Source organism: Ictidomys tridecemlineatus, chromosome 3 (genome assembly GCF_052094955.1).
Source record: "Ictidomys tridecemlineatus isolate mIctTri1 chromosome 3, mIctTri1.hap1, whole genome shotgun sequence".
NCBI lineage: Eukaryota > Metazoa > Chordata > Mammalia > Rodentia > Sciuridae > Ictidomys > Ictidomys tridecemlineatus.
In genome coordinates, this window is record NC_135479.1 from 42,431,589 (window position 1) to 42,446,256 (window position 14,668).

Sequence of the window (14,668 nt, forward strand, 5' to 3'; positions counted from 1 at the left end):
GAAAGAAAGAAAAAAAGAAAGAAAGAAAAGACTTAAAAATAAATAAATAAATAAATACCTTAGGCTTAAAGGATGAGGATTTTGGTATCTGGAAACCTGCAGGCAGGAAAAGGAGTCACCCTCTCATTCTTCTTAACTGCTCTCAAGTCATGGGAAAAGCAATCAGCTAGTGACCTGTGCATGCGTCCTGGGCATAGTGTCAAATCTGCAGTAGCAAAGTGCCTTTCTGAAATTTGGTCTAGGACTTGTACTGAATACAATGTCCTCCTCTTTCAGGAAACTGGCAAGGAGACAGTCCTACTCCTGTCCTGTGTCTCTTGGGAGACTAGCATTATGCAGAGGTGCTCTTATAAGTGTCACTCACTGAATGGCAATGCAGCTGATCATGTTGTACTCCCTAGGGCCTTGAACTTAAAGAAACCAAGAGGAGGGGGAAACAGACTTTTTTTCCCCCCTTAATTTTCTGGTGACTTAAAACTCTGACACCTTAAAACGAGAATACATTTCCAGGAGCCTGCGCCACATTAATTTAGCAAGGGGCCATCAGAAGTCCAAAGAGACTCTTCTGTCACGGTAGCCTTGTTAACCACAAACTCAAGGAATTGTATATGTGCTGGGGATTGGACAAGCAAGTTTAGAGATAGATTTCTTACTCATAATCAAAAGAACACAACATTCAGCTTCATCTAATTCTCTATTACTGTCATATGTAGGAGAAAAACTGTACCCATTTTTGTTAAGAAGAAATACATCTGCATTTCTAGGTAGCAAAAATCCTGTCTGGAGCATTAAAGCAAACTATTACTTTTTATGAGCTATATAAAACCTTCAGGCAAATATTCTCTGTACTCTTGTCTCCCTATTTACTACTATCTAGGCTTACACAAAGACACATAAACAGGTGAGCATGCTGCAGTGTACAAACAACTTTTTGATCTTGTTAACTGGGTTCCAAAGACAGCATATTAATTGCTCTGAAGGTATTTCTACCCCAAGCTGTTACCAATCAAACAAAGGCAATTAAATCTTTCTTCCTGGGCTGGGGATATAGAGTACCTGTCTATCATGGGCAAGATCCTGGGTTTGATTCCCCAGCACTGCCAAAACAAAACAAAAAACTTCCTAAAATAAGGCCAAGTATGAGAAGTGCCTAAACAGAAATTTTCTATTGTGGCTGGTGAGTCTGGGTGGGCACCCTGCCCAAAGGCAGGTGGTTGTTGTTGTTGTTTTTTTTTTTTTTTAATTATTTCCTCTAGGGTAACTTTCAGCCTTAGACTTTTTTGCTAGGAAGTTACCCAGAGAAGTTGAAATACCAACATATGAAGCTACACTGTAAGGTTCTTTTTCACTTCAAGATGGTGAACCATCTTGACTAGATTTCATAGAAGAAACTTTTTACATCACTTCATGCCCACTAGGATGGTTTTAATCAAGACATAATAACAAGTGTTATCAAGGATGTGGAGAAACTGGAACCCTCACTCATTGCTAATGGGGAAATAAAATGATGCAGCCATATTGGACAACAACCTGGCAGCTCCTCCCAAAGGCTAAACATAAGAATTACCAAAGGACTCAGTAATTCCATTTATAAGTGCACATCTAAAAAGAAAGGAAAACCACATATCCACAAAAACTTGCATCCAAATGTTCACAGCACCATTATTCACAACGGCAAAAAGCAGAAACAACTCAACTGTCTACCACCTGATGAACGGATAAACAAAATTAGTACATTCATACAACAGAATATTGTTCAACCATGAAAACAAGTTGAAGTACTGGTAAATGCAACAGGATGAACGTTGAAAAGGTTTACTGAAGCAGGAAACCTGTAATTCTAGTGACTCAGGAGGCTGAGGCAGGAGGATTAAAAGTTCAGACCAATCTCAGGAACTTAGCAAGACCCTTTCAAATAAAAAATAAAAAGGACTAGGGATGTGATTCAGTAATTAAGTGACTCTGGGTTCAATCCTAGGTACCAAAAAAAGAAAAGAAAAGGTTTACTGAATCCCTTTGAGTAATCTGATATATTACTTGTACTTTTGCTTAGAGGCTAACAAATATCAAAATACAGTGAGTTTCTTCCAACACATAGTAATGACTACTTGAATCTCCTTACAGTTCAAATTAGACAATTGTACATTCCTGATGCAGCTTTAAAAAAATATTCCTGGAAGAATACTTGACCAAGAATTTATAACAGACTATTATGAATCTCACCTCCAGATTCAAAATAAGGCAGTAAACCTTGCACATTCATGTCTATAAAAAACACCTAAGTAATTTACAAAGGCCCCAAATTGTCCTAATATATTAGTAGAGCCCATTTATAAAGAGAGCGCCTTAAGGAGTAGTGGGAAATTGATAAATCATAACTGTGTCCTACCTTTTAAGGAGTATGGCAATTAATTTTGGAATAGGTCTAAAATGAAAAATTCCAACTGTACCATTAAGTATTTTCTTTAATCTACACAGAAACCTTCACCTTTTAGGAGTATTATCTCCTTTTCCATTTTTTAAAAAATTTATTTTCAGTTGTTGATGGACCTTTGATTATTTATTAATTTATATGTGGTTCTGTGAATCGAACCCAGTGCCTCACATATGCCAGGCAAGCACCCTACCATTGAGCCACAACTTCAGCCCCTCCTTTTCCATATTTTAATATCTCTGATATTTCCTCTCTCAACCTAAGGCATTTGGGCCACAAACACACCAAATACTTTTTGTTTATTTATTTATTTATTCATTTATTTATTTGGAGTTGGGGGCTTTAATGTGTTGCCCTGGCTGGCCTAGAACTCCTGGGCTCAAGTGATCCTTTATCCTAAGGCTTCAAGCTCTCACCACTGTGCCTTGCTCTGTTTGTTGGTTTTTTCCCCTGCAGTGGTGGGAATTAAACCCAGGACTAGGATTACATGTTATTCTTACAGAAAATGCAAAAAAAAAAAAGAAAGAAAAGAATCAAACAAAATAAACATAAAATCAAACTAGCACCTGACATAGTGGTGCATACCTAAAGTCCTAGAGACTTGGGAGACTGAGGCAGGAGGATCACAAGTTCAAAGCCAGCCTTAACTTAGCAAGGTCCTAAGCAACTGAGATCCTGTCTCAAAATAAAAAATAAAAAGGGTTGGGTTAAACACCTCTGGATTCAATCCCTGGTACCAAATAAATAAATAAATAAATAAATAAATAAAACCAAAAACCTAAATCAATCAGGTTGTGTATTGTGGAATCATTTAACTACTGACGGGGCAGAGTAAGGGGAGGAGGGGGAATTCAGACATAGTAACCTCTATTCTTCAGCATCAGGTTTCTAAGAATTTACTGTGCTAAAAACAACAGATTCATAAGACAATGTTAAAACAAAAGTGTTTTAATTTATTGTTCACCTGATATTAGCCTAATGAGGAGTTAAACAACAAAATTCACAGAAAACCCACTCCTTAAGAAATTCAAACAACAAAGATTTTTATTCTAGAGTCTGTGAGTGAAACCTTTGTTATGACTCACTGAAAATTAAATATGCAAAACTCGAATCTGAGCTTAGTTTTGCCTGTGCAGAGACCTTTTTACTCTCATTCTTCGAAAACCTCATTTTGGATCTTGCTGCCAACACCAGAGAGAGGAAAGCCGGCCAACAATTCCAAATATAACATGCGGAGGCAAATGCTACAGAAATCTGTCTGACGGGAAGGGACCATGTTGAGGTCTGCAGAGGTAGGTGCACTTCTCAATCCAACCGTTTTGGTCCCTGTCTGGAGCAAAATGCCATGAGAAAGCAATGAGAGGAAACCAGCCAATTTCTAGTCAGCCTCATTACTGATGCCTTATGGTATTCACTCTATCAGTGACAACAATTTTTCCATTTCTCACACAGAAAGATGGGTCAGCAACATCTAAACCACCACCAATTATTACACTATTTAACAGATTTTTAGGGATCAGTCCCTGAAAATCTGAATTTTCAGAAAGCTCAACTTATAGCATGATTATTATGACAAAGATCAGTTTCACCAGGGAACACTTAAAAACATATCTCTTTCCAGTTCTCTAGGGGCAAGCTTAGTAACCCCTATTATCACTCTGAATAATTGATAAGCCAGTTAAACTTGGATAAAATGATTACACTATAACTTAAACAAAGACCTCTGCTTCTCAATTTTAACTCTTCAGTGAGGTCATGGTACTACTGAGCACAGAATAATTCATTCCCTATAGCATTCCCAGATAATCATTACAGAAAACCCCAAAATATGGCTTCCCATCTAATTGGGAAGAGATGAGTTTTCCTCATAACAACACTGTGGCCCCTGAAAAAAGACAGGGCAATGAAAATAGCTTATTTGACTAGTCATTTCCTTCAGTAATTTATCTTAGAAAAATCCCCATGAGTCAAGAGGATTGTAGAGTTCAAAGCCAGCCTCAGCAACTTAGCAAGTCCATGAGTTAAATCCCCAGTACCCAAACAAAACAAAACAAAACAAAACAAAATTATGGCTAATGTCACTAAGACCAGAGGTAGTTTGCCAAGAAATCCCTTCTACAACATTTTTTTTGGGGTGGGGTGGGGATTGAAATCAGGGGCATTCAACCACGGAGCCACATCCCCAGCCCTATTTTGTATGTTATTTAGAGACAGGGTCTCACTCAGTTGCTTACCGCCTTGCTTTTTGCTGAGTCTGGCTTTGAACTCTCTGGATCCTCCTGTCTCAGCCTCCTGAGCCACTGGGACTACAGATGGCGCCACTGTGCCAGGCCACTTCTACAACATTTTATTAAATCCTGTTCACTGTGAAGCAGACTGGCAAGAGACACTAGAGACTTGAGAAAGGACTTGTATCACAGAACTTTGAAAGGAGAAAGCAGCACTGCGATTGTCACCTACAACATTTGTCAAATTCCAGCTTCTCTCTTATGCATTCTGTATATGATGGAAATCTTCACTACTAATCTAAATAATCCAGTCTTAGTTCAAAAGGAAAGCAAGAGAAAATATAGTCATGTAGCCTAATCTCATGCCCGTATGGTACAAGTAAGCAATGAATAGGACAAATTAATGAAAACATACTCAGGGATCAAAATTTTTCAGAAATATTAACTGCCTGACCTCTCTAGGCTGATTGAATTGGTTAATGAAGTATTTTACTTTTGTGTGAGTGAGGGTTAGGAGGCAGGAAAGTAGGATAAGTCTTACTTATCAAATGAAATTCATGCAAGAAATTCCTATTTATAAAAAGATTTCCTAGGGCTAGGGATATAGCTCAGTTGGTAGAGTGTTTGACTTACATGCACAAGGCCTTGGGTTCAATCCCCAGTACCACAAAAGATTTCCTGCCTTTTCACCAATGATTAGAAAGTTATGTGATTTAGATAATAACTCAGCTAAGTCAACAGTACATTTAGTACTGGCATCTTCAAAAAGAAATTGAAAATGTGAAGCAACCCTATCTCATTTAGTACAATTCTCAAATCTCTGATTACCAGGTCCCATTCACGGTCTCAAAAAAAAAAAAAAAAAAAAAGTATTCAATGAAATGCACAGCCTGGACAAATGGGACTCTCACCATCAGTTAGAAGTTCCTCCCTCTCTCTCCTTTCTCTCCTTCCAGCTAAAGGAGAAACTGTTGCTTATTACAATTTGACAAGTTTTAGACCACATCTAATTAAGAGATTCAGAGGTTAGGTTTCAGAGTTTAAAAGCCCAATCTCAGATAAAATAACACTTTTTTTATGCTTCAGTTTTCTATTAAATAATTTCAGCATTGTCAAACAAATAAGACTTACACCACTTCATCCCAGGGGTAAAAAATTAGCCCACGCTTTAAATCAAGAAGTCTAGCCAGGTGACTACTTGGGAGGTTGAGGCAGGAGGCAACCAAATTTGAGGTCCATGTGGGCAACTTCCAAAGACCCTGTCTCAAAAAACAACAAAAAGCAAAACAACAACAACAAAAAAACCCTCCCATGTCTAGAGGATGTAGTTCAGCCCTTGTCTAGCATGTGTGAGACCCTGGATTCAAATCCCTAGAACTGGGGGAGGAGGGGAGAGGGAAGTCTACAACCCCCATATCAAACTTATCAAGCACACATATCAAACCTCCACAAAAAATTGTAAGCATTACAATATATATAGATACAACTCTCTCCTATGTTCAAGGGCAGCAAAAGAAACTTCAGAGGAATTTTCTAAGTGGATTACACTTTAGAGGAAGGAAAAGCTAAAAAAAAATCACAGGTCCTTACAGCTGGTCTTAGTCACTTTATAATAAAAATTTAAAGGCCAGCAGCAAAGCTTCATCCAGGATAATCATTTTTGGCTGTGTAACATTACAAGTTAAGATGGGGTGCCCTTCTAGGCAAAAGTATCTTGGGAATGGTAACGGGAGCTTCCCACATAACTTCTGACCACAGACTTAGTATCAGTCATCTGTCTAATAAGTGTTCCAAAACCTGTAATTAGTACAAATAAAGTAGGCACTATTTCACAAACCCAGAGAAGGAATGTAAATGCAACAATGGACAGACCTTAAGAGAAATCCCTCCCGACCTGTTAACAGTGAGCTAAAAAGGCAACATCAAAAACAAAACAAAACAAAAACCCAGGGGTGGTAAAGAAAATAGCCCTCTCTCCTTCATGTTTTCTCCAGCCTGCCTCCTTTCAGAGGCCTGCCTCAGTCAACTGTTGCTGAACAAAACAAGATGCAATCTGGGTTCGCTGGGCGGATGGGGGATTTGTGTAGAGGACAGAGGTGATTTCTGCAGGCAGAAGATGGAGTTTAAACTCTTCTTTGCCGGATTTTCTATGCTGAGCTGCAGAGGAGGATCAAGCAGCGGGCAATCAACCCAGGTCCCTCCCTCTCTCTTCGGTCTCTCCCCTCCCCTCGCATTCAGAAAGGCGGGCGGGGAAAGGGTGGGGGGAGAGCAAGGCTTTCCAGTTCTCAGCTTCTTAAAAATGCCTTTCCAGAGTCACCACACACAATCCTACCCCGGCAGCAAAGAATTTTGCGGCGAAGGGTTCGCCTGATCTGGAGCAGAGAAGTGAAATCGGCGCCCAAGGGCAATTTTAATTGTCTAACCCGGCTCGATTTCCTAAGAGGCGGCAGCGCGGGGAGGGAAAAGGGAGGAGGAAGGCAGCTCTGAGAGGCAACAGGGGGCAAGCCGAGGCAGAGAAAGAAACCAAAGCGGAGAGATCCCAGTCCCAGTCTCCAAGGAGCTTCTGCAGAAAGGACTCCAGGGCTGTCCCCACCTTTCATCGGAAAACGTTTGCAAATCATATATGCAGCCAAAATGGCGCTGAGAATAAAAATATAATTTAAAGGCAGGTCGCCATATTGTAAACAGAGAGGCAAAGAACAGGAGAACTAGAGACACCCTCCATGATTTCCTCCACAGCCGCAAGCACCGGGTCGCCGAGGTCTGGACCAGGGTGGCTGGACAGCCGAGGGCTCCGCGCACCCACCCCGAGGAGATCCCGGCCCCGCAGGAGCCCTGAAGGTGGCGGGCGCGCGAGCAGCCGAGCTGCACTCAGCCGGGAGCTCCTCCCCTTCCTCCCCCGCCACCGCCGGCCGTATTCGGCCAGCTCGGTCCCGACTCCCCAGAGACTTCCAATCTCAGATGAGGCTTGCCTCATTCTTCCCAACACCCACCCCTGGGTCCGGATCCACCGCTGCCGGTCCCTGCAAAACGGCCAGTTCGCGGCAGCACACGGGGGCGGGGAGGCGCTCGCCCCAGCGGCTGCAGAGTCAGCTAGCGGCTACAAGCGCCCGTTATTTCAGCAGGCAGGGGCAGGCCAGGTAAAGGAATGTGTCGAGGAGGGTCAGCCAAGGGGCTCCAAAGGGGTCCCCAGACCTTACCAGCACTGGAGGTGGAAGGCAGCCGGGCAGTGGTCGCAGCACAGGAGATCTCCACCTTCCTTGCAGCTATCGCAGCTGTCGTGGTTGGTGGCCCTGCCGCTTCTTCGGGGCTCCTTCTCCGGCTTCCGACTCCGTTTTTCTGCCTCGTCCGACTTGGGGGGAGCCAGCAGAGCTTGGATTTGCTGCACACACATACAAACAGCGTGTGTGCATACTCGGAGTTCCCCGGCAGTCCGTCGCCCCCCCGGCGCGGCTTCTCCGTCACCCACCCCTCTCCCCCCTTTTGTCCTTCTTCCTCCCATCCAGGCTGCTCCCAGAACCTCTCAGCCCCCGGAACCAGGGGGAGCCCACCCTAACTGCGTTCCTGCCGCACAACAACGAGAAGAGCTTCTTCCAAATGGGGAGGATCAGGGTAGGGGGATGGGGAGAGGGTGCGCGGTTCCCTTCTCGCCACTTCCTTGTATGGACAGTGGGGGACTCCAAAGCCCAGCTCCGGAGAGGCCCGAAGCCTGGTACCCGGACGTGTTGGGGGAAGCACAAAGGGGCCGACAAGAAGGGGGTGGGGAGGCCCGCCGGTGCAACGAGATGGAGTGGGCTGGAACTCGGGAGAGCAAAATCGAGGGCGGCGGGTAGGTGAAACTGCTGCAAACGTCCTCGGAGACTGAGCTCAAGCCCCCAAATTGCAAAGATGGGAGAGAAACTGGGCGAGGAAGAAATCCCCCCTCCCCCGGTGCTCTAGTGCTTTGAGCTTAGGGTCGGCTTTGTGGGGCGGAGGGCGGAGGTTCCCTCCCGACGCTGGGGGAAGGGGATGAGGAGGGCCACTCTTACCTCCATCAGCCCCCCCGACGTATCCAAGTCGTACACGATCGTCTTGGTCTCCATTTTCTCCCACATTCATCCAACTCCCGGGCTGGGCGCTCTCTGCTCCGGCCCCCCCAACCCCGGGGGGAGGGGGGATTTGGGGGAAGGGGGGGCTCCTGACCCCGGTTCCCCTTCTTTTTTCCCAACACGGGTCCCGACTTCCTCGCCCAGGCTCCCCCCCACCCCCCGGCCCCCAGTTCCTGGGACGGCAGCGTCCTCCCCACGGGCCGTGAGGGGGGAGCGGCCCCTCAGTCCCGGCCCAGCGGCTGAGTGCACAGTGGGTCCTGGCTCTGGGGGTCAGGCCTCGGCGGGGCCTAGTCCCACAGGCTAAAGCCGGCGCTGGAGACCGCTGGTCCGGCCGGGAAGGCTGGCGGGCGCTGCCATCCCGGAGTTGGGGGGATGGGGGGGGCTGAGAGGTTAGGTGAGGTTGTGGTACGTGAGGTGACTTGGGGGAGGGTATTGGGGGGTGGTCCCCGGGCTCCGCCTCTCGCCGCCGCCGCCGTCTGCGTCCCGGCTGCCGCGCACTTGGCGCAAACTTACCGCGAGCGCCCGCAAAGCCACCCGCGCAGGCGCCCCGGGATCGCGGCTCGCCGCGCGCAACCGCAGTGACAGCCGGCGACCGGGCTCCCGCGCAGCCGCGGTAAGGGGGTACCCCCCAGCGCGCAGCCGCGCTGGCATCCGTCTGGAGCCCCGAAGCCCCGCCTTTCTGCCCTGCGCCAGCGTACTGAGCTAAAAGGGCGGGACCTGATGTCTCGCGCAGGCGCCTGGGAAAGCTCTCAGGGGTCATGGCGCAGCCGCACGAACCTGGAGACTCTTCATCCATTGGTGTTTTGTGTGTAGACCAAGAGGACGCTGTTCCCGCGCAGGCGTGTTGGGCGTGCTCCCCTCCCGCCCCATAACCACACTGCCGGCTCCCGCGCAGGCGTATTGTCACCTGCAGGCCCTCAAAAGAAAGCTTCTCTTTTCGCCATTTTGGTAATGGGACATGGGCTATCGTGCCCTTGAAGTCCTCAGGCACGAGTAGGAAGGAGCAAGATGTGGTGATGGATGGAGCTGGTAGGCTGTCGGCGATAGCGGTATTCATTGGGATATTGTACTGGACTATTTGGTTCCGGCGTCAGGTGTGGCTGGACCAGGCCGCCATATTAGTAAAGCGAAAAGAAAAGCCATTGCGACAAAAAACGACGCCTTTGGTGGCGGACTGGGTGGTTGCTATTCCCACATCACTCCCGCTCCCGACAGTTAATTGTAGCCCGACCATCCCTGCCTTGCATAGTGACGGCACTGTGGGATGTTCCACCTGCCTATTACTACCATCTTTTGATAACTCTCCCTGAGAACTGTTCTTCAAGATGAAGCCAAAAGCCGAGAGTCCGTATAATTGACCACGCCCAGCTGCCTGACTTACAGTGGACTCCAACTCCCAGTTTGCAATGCGCAGAGGGGTCAAAGGGCGAATGGGCGCGCTTTGCACTCTGGGAACAAGAATCGCGATAGTTCTGATGGATTGTGGGAGCCGTAGTTCCGTGTGCGTGCGGTGCACTGTACCATAGGGTGGATCAGGGAGAGTGGTTTGCCCTCTGGGAAGAGATACTTTTGAGAGCTGCCGGCTGTGTACTGGGATTTGTAGTCTGAACCCTCACACCTCGAATTCTGGGCGGAGAGTCATGCGTCTGTCTCGGCTCTAGCCCCTCCCCTTCCCTTGGTCTACTACTCCAGACAGTGGATGAAGCAAAAGTGGAGGGAGCTGCGTGGTTGTCTCTGACAATAAGCGTTTAATTATCGTTGTTGACATATATATGTGTCCCGCTTTTTTTTCCCTTGCTTTTTTTTTGGGGGGGAAGAGTGTTTGGGGGATTGAACCCAGGGGCGTTCAACCACTGAATCACGGTCCCCAGTCCTTTTTATTTTTTATTTTGAGACGGGCTTCACTAATTTGCTGAGGTTTCTTATCCTTTTTACCTCAGCCTCCGGAGTCGCTGGGATTATAGGCATGCGCCACCATGTCTGGCTGCTGCCCACTTCTAATGTGAAGGCACACACATAGCATTCTCGAGTTGTAAAAGTGAAACGGGCTTGGAGACCACCTAATTTAATTCATTTCCAGTTGGACGTATGGAGCAGTGATTTGCAGAGCTCACATAAGTGACTTTATGGCAAACCTAAGCATGAAACATTTCTTGATTCACAAACCAGACATTGTCCACTACGCCATGCTTGCTGTCTCCAAGGAATTATTGCCGCTGCAACAATTGGGACAGTAAGGAGTTAGGGTGGGGGTGAGAGTGTGTGCAGTATCAGGTTTCTGGTTTTCTAAACTTTCACTCTGCCTTTTTTTTTTAATACATATTTTTTAGTTGTAGTTGACACAATACCTGTATGTATTTATATGTGGTTCTGAGGATCGAACCCAGGGCCTCGCACGTGCTAGGTGAGTGCTCTACCACTGAGCCACAACCCCAGCTCCTTCTTTAAAAAAAAATTTTTTTTTCAGTTGTAAATGGACCCAATATCATTATTTATTTATTTTTATGTGGTGCTGAGGAGCTAGCCCAGTGCCTCACGCATGTGAAGTGAGGCAAGTGTTCTACCATTGAACTACAACCCCAGCCCTAAACTTTCACTCTTCTGATTACTATTTTGTTACCTTAAAAGAGTAAGCTCACGCAGTAGTAAAGAATGTCATGTAAATTGACTGCTTTATGCCTTCTGTCAGCCTCAGCAAACAACAGACTTTATTGGCTATCGGTCAGAAGTGTGATCCTCAGAAAGGGAGCTAGACTGCTCCTATGGAAGAGGCAAAACCTTGTTCTTCCTGTAAGTGTACTTTATGTCACAATCCGTTAGAAGTTAACACTTCATGTGCCCTCTTTGGTTTCATTCCCCCTGCTGAGAGCCCAGTTATGCTGCTGTGTCAGCCTGAAGGTATTATGGGAGAGAGAAGTCAGCCATTGGCACATACCCAGTAAGCAGAGCTTTGCTTTGATCATCACTATCAGTTGCAGCTGAGAACAGGAACAGGCCGGGGCCAATGAAGGAAACAAGACTTGACTTTGTTGACAAGTGCCCGGGGAGCTAGACACTCCAAACACTTTTCCTCTTGGAAGTTGGAAGATGAGGTCAGCCTAGTGGTGACAGGAGTTGGTGCCACCTTGGAGAGCTCCTTGGCTAGTTGTTTAAGAGGAATTGGGGAAGAGCAGGTGGGATACAGATGCCTTTGGAAGCGACCTCTTGTGGCTAATATAGGCATTGCATTCTGCGTGAACTGGAACTTATGGTTCCTTCAAAGCTGCTTGTCTAATGCCATGATTTGTGGTCAAGACCTCCCAACTGGAAGACTTCAGAAGCTGAAGGTGCTGGTTGCTGCTATTATTTATTTCAGGGACTTTTGTCTTCTGGCTTTTGAGTTCCCATATTTCCCTTGCTCTTATTCTGGAGAGCAGCCATGCAAGGCACACCTCTAACAAGCATGGAATGTGCATGCTGGGGACCTACGCCAAGCAGATACTTTCATCTCAGGAAGCTCTGTGGGATATATGGAGGGGGAAGTCAAGTGGATCCCACCTAGCCACTCTTTCCATATCCCCTGGGCTTTTGCCTAACTTAGGTACCAAACCCTTAAACTTCATTGTCCCTGCTCTTGACAATCTGGATGGTTTCTGAGGCTAAGTCAAACTAAGGCTTAATGTCCAGGAGTTCAGTTTCTGATCCCTATTCCAATTTACCAAGGCTTGCTTGCTTGAAAAGAAGGGAAAGGAGAGATGTGTCAGGCTTCCTGGGTCTTGTTGGCAATCCAGTGGCATTGGAAAAGGTTTGGTAGTGTGCCAGCTTACACTTCTAGAACTATTAGAGGAAGAAGTGAGGTATAGAAATGAATGAACAGCTAGGTTCCTAGGCTCTCACCCCTGTGGCACCACCCAGTGGAAGCTCTCATTTCACCTGCCATTTGTTGCATTGACCTTTTGGGGACCATGGTGCCTACTCAACTGCATGTAAAATAAAAGCTGAGGGATATTGGTTAGTGGGTTCAGCATACCATATGATCCTGAGGTTCATGTCCCATTCATCTACCACTCTCCTTCCCTCCAAGAAAGCACCATCCACCTGAACATTGCTTGATTTTTTTTCCAAAAACACCATTTTAATAAGGAAACAACAGAAATAAAAGATTGTTCTCTGGCTGGAGCTCAGACCCCATATAATACATTTTATATACAAAATTGCCTTCAGCCAGCTCCTGGGCCTCTCCCTGGGGCTCTCTGACTCTGTCCCATGCTAAATTCCTGGGTCCTTGGACCTCTGCTCATCTCCAGAATATACCTGCCCACTCCCCTTATGCCATTACACAGTGGCAGGAGGAGCAGCCTGCCAAGGGGCTTGGATGAAGGACTAATAGGAAAGGGGGTATTTGTAATAGGCCAACAAACATCAGGAGAGGGTCCCCCCTCACTTCAGGGTATAGGGCTGCAAGGGAGCAGTCGGGTGTCCTGCTTTGGTGTGGAGTTATGTGTGCCCATTGGAGCTCACCCTGAGCTTGGGTAGAGTCCCTGAACCCTTTGGGTCCCTTAGAATTATTGCCTCCACCATTTCAGGGCAGGGGGCTGAATTGTCCATTTCTGAGGCTTTAGCGAAGGGCCAGAGACTGCCCTAAGGGGCTAATGTTGGTACTCCAGGATTACCCAAGGTCGCCATTGAGAGTGGTTTTCACTCCCGGTGATGGCCCTGTGAGTAGCAGCCTGGTATAGGTTCCACCACTGTTGAGTTAGTCCAGGGCTGGGTGGTGGCCATGGGAAAAGAGGTGCTCCTGTTCTGCCTTCCAGGCAGGAGGGCCAGAGTGTGGGGAAGGTTTGAGAGAACACTGGCTATTGATGATGACAGGTGTCCCTTGAGTCAGGTGCCCCTTGTCTTGGGCCTAAGGAAGGGCCCTAAGTGAGCAGTGGTGCCAAGAAAATAGGCCATCGTAGGCATTGCACAACTTCTTGAGGGATGGATGGCATCTCTTCCCAGGTGGTATGTACAGGAGCTCGAGCAACAGCAGGAAGCCAGGAGCCATGATGCTGGGCTGCGTGAACCTGCCTGGGCTGCTCCCACCTAGATGGAGACTTCATATTCTCTCGTCTCCTGCAAAGGAAAGAGACTGCTGGGAGTTGGAAACTTGTATAAGGCTTGCTAGGCCATAATCCACCTTCCCAAGGAAAAAGGAAAGAGAGAGGGCTTAGCAGGACCTCAGGGGTATCTATCCAAGGGAGCAGAGAACTGAATTCTGGAGAGGGTGTCAAGGCTAGTGTGGGTACTTACTCCAGTCTCATAGGTTGGATTGTCAAATGCTGACTCCACGGTGATGCGGTTATAGGGGCGAGGACGCGTTCGGGGAAGCTGCAGGGGACTTTTTCCCTGGAGCCTGTAGGGCAGAGAAGCCTGTAAAGCAGGAGTGCAGTGCAGGAGTGAGTCAGGTATGCAGAGCAAGAAGGGAAGGCACACTCACCTGGAGAAGTAGAGGTACACACCTCCCACCAACAGCACCATTGCCACCAGAGGCAAGAAGATGGCAGCAGCGATATGGGCAGCATCCAGGGTGCTAGGGGCAGCAGGTGCTTTGGCAACTGAAAACAGAGGGTGGGATTGGACAGGGGTCCCTGTCACCAGGAGCCCACTTCTAATCTCTGCCCAAAGGCGGCCAGATAGCAGTTCCCTTTAGCTCTCTAGGAGTAGGGAAAGAGTTTTTCACCCTCTCTTTCTTTGCCTTCTACCTGTGGGGAACCCGTGGCCTGGGAGCTGCTGTGACAACCAGGTGCAGGGAGACCACTTCCCTGGCCCTCAAGGGTGAGGACTCACCATCCAGGCTACGGCCGCTGTAGAACCCATCCAGAGAGGCTGGAACAAGAGGGGAGGGCCAAGGGCAGTGGGTGAGCCCAGTGGGCCAAACCACTAATGCAAGGAGCAGA

At 47.2% G+C, this 14,668-nt stretch overlaps 2 protein-coding genes across 12 annotated transcripts in view; both read right to left on the minus strand.

Moving 5' to 3' along the window:
* Positions 1 to 9,378, minus strand: part of Phf12 (PHD finger protein 12) — a 44,352-nt gene extending 34,974 nt beyond the window's left edge. For 3 of the 8 annotated variants that reach the window (XM_078042565.1, XM_078042566.1, XM_040269201.2), the window contains exons 1-2: positions 8,691 to 9,376; positions 7,863 to 8,044 (exon numbers count right to left, since the gene is read on the minus strand). In XM_078042565.1, the coding sequence (XP_077898691.1) occupies positions 7,863 to 8,044; positions 8,691 to 8,756 (248 nt within the window). In that variant the 5' untranslated portion in view covers positions 8,757 to 9,376. Of the gene's footprint in view, positions 1 to 7,862; positions 8,045 to 8,690 lie in introns of all 8 variants that reach the window. The other 5 variants (XM_078042563.1, XM_078042562.1, XM_021728101.3 and 2 more) reach the window with 3 other exon arrangements.
* Positions 9,379 to 12,838: 3,460 nt separating this feature from the next.
* Positions 12,839 to 14,668, minus strand: part of Sez6 (seizure related 6 homolog) — a 52,787-nt gene continuing 50,957 nt past the window's right edge. Inside the window, exons 14-17 of one of the 4 annotated variants that reach the window (XM_013359833.4) lie at positions 14,559 to 14,597; positions 14,209 to 14,326; positions 14,022 to 14,124; positions 12,839 to 13,844 (exon numbers count right to left, since the gene is read on the minus strand). In XM_013359833.4, the coding sequence (XP_013215287.3) occupies positions 13,815 to 13,844; positions 14,022 to 14,124; positions 14,209 to 14,326; positions 14,559 to 14,597 (290 nt within the window). In that variant the 3' untranslated portion in view covers positions 12,839 to 13,814. Of the gene's footprint in view, positions 13,861 to 14,021; positions 14,125 to 14,208; positions 14,327 to 14,558; positions 14,598 to 14,668 lie in introns of all 4 variants that reach the window. The other 3 variants (XM_021728104.3, XM_013359834.4, XM_021728106.3) reach the window with 3 other exon arrangements.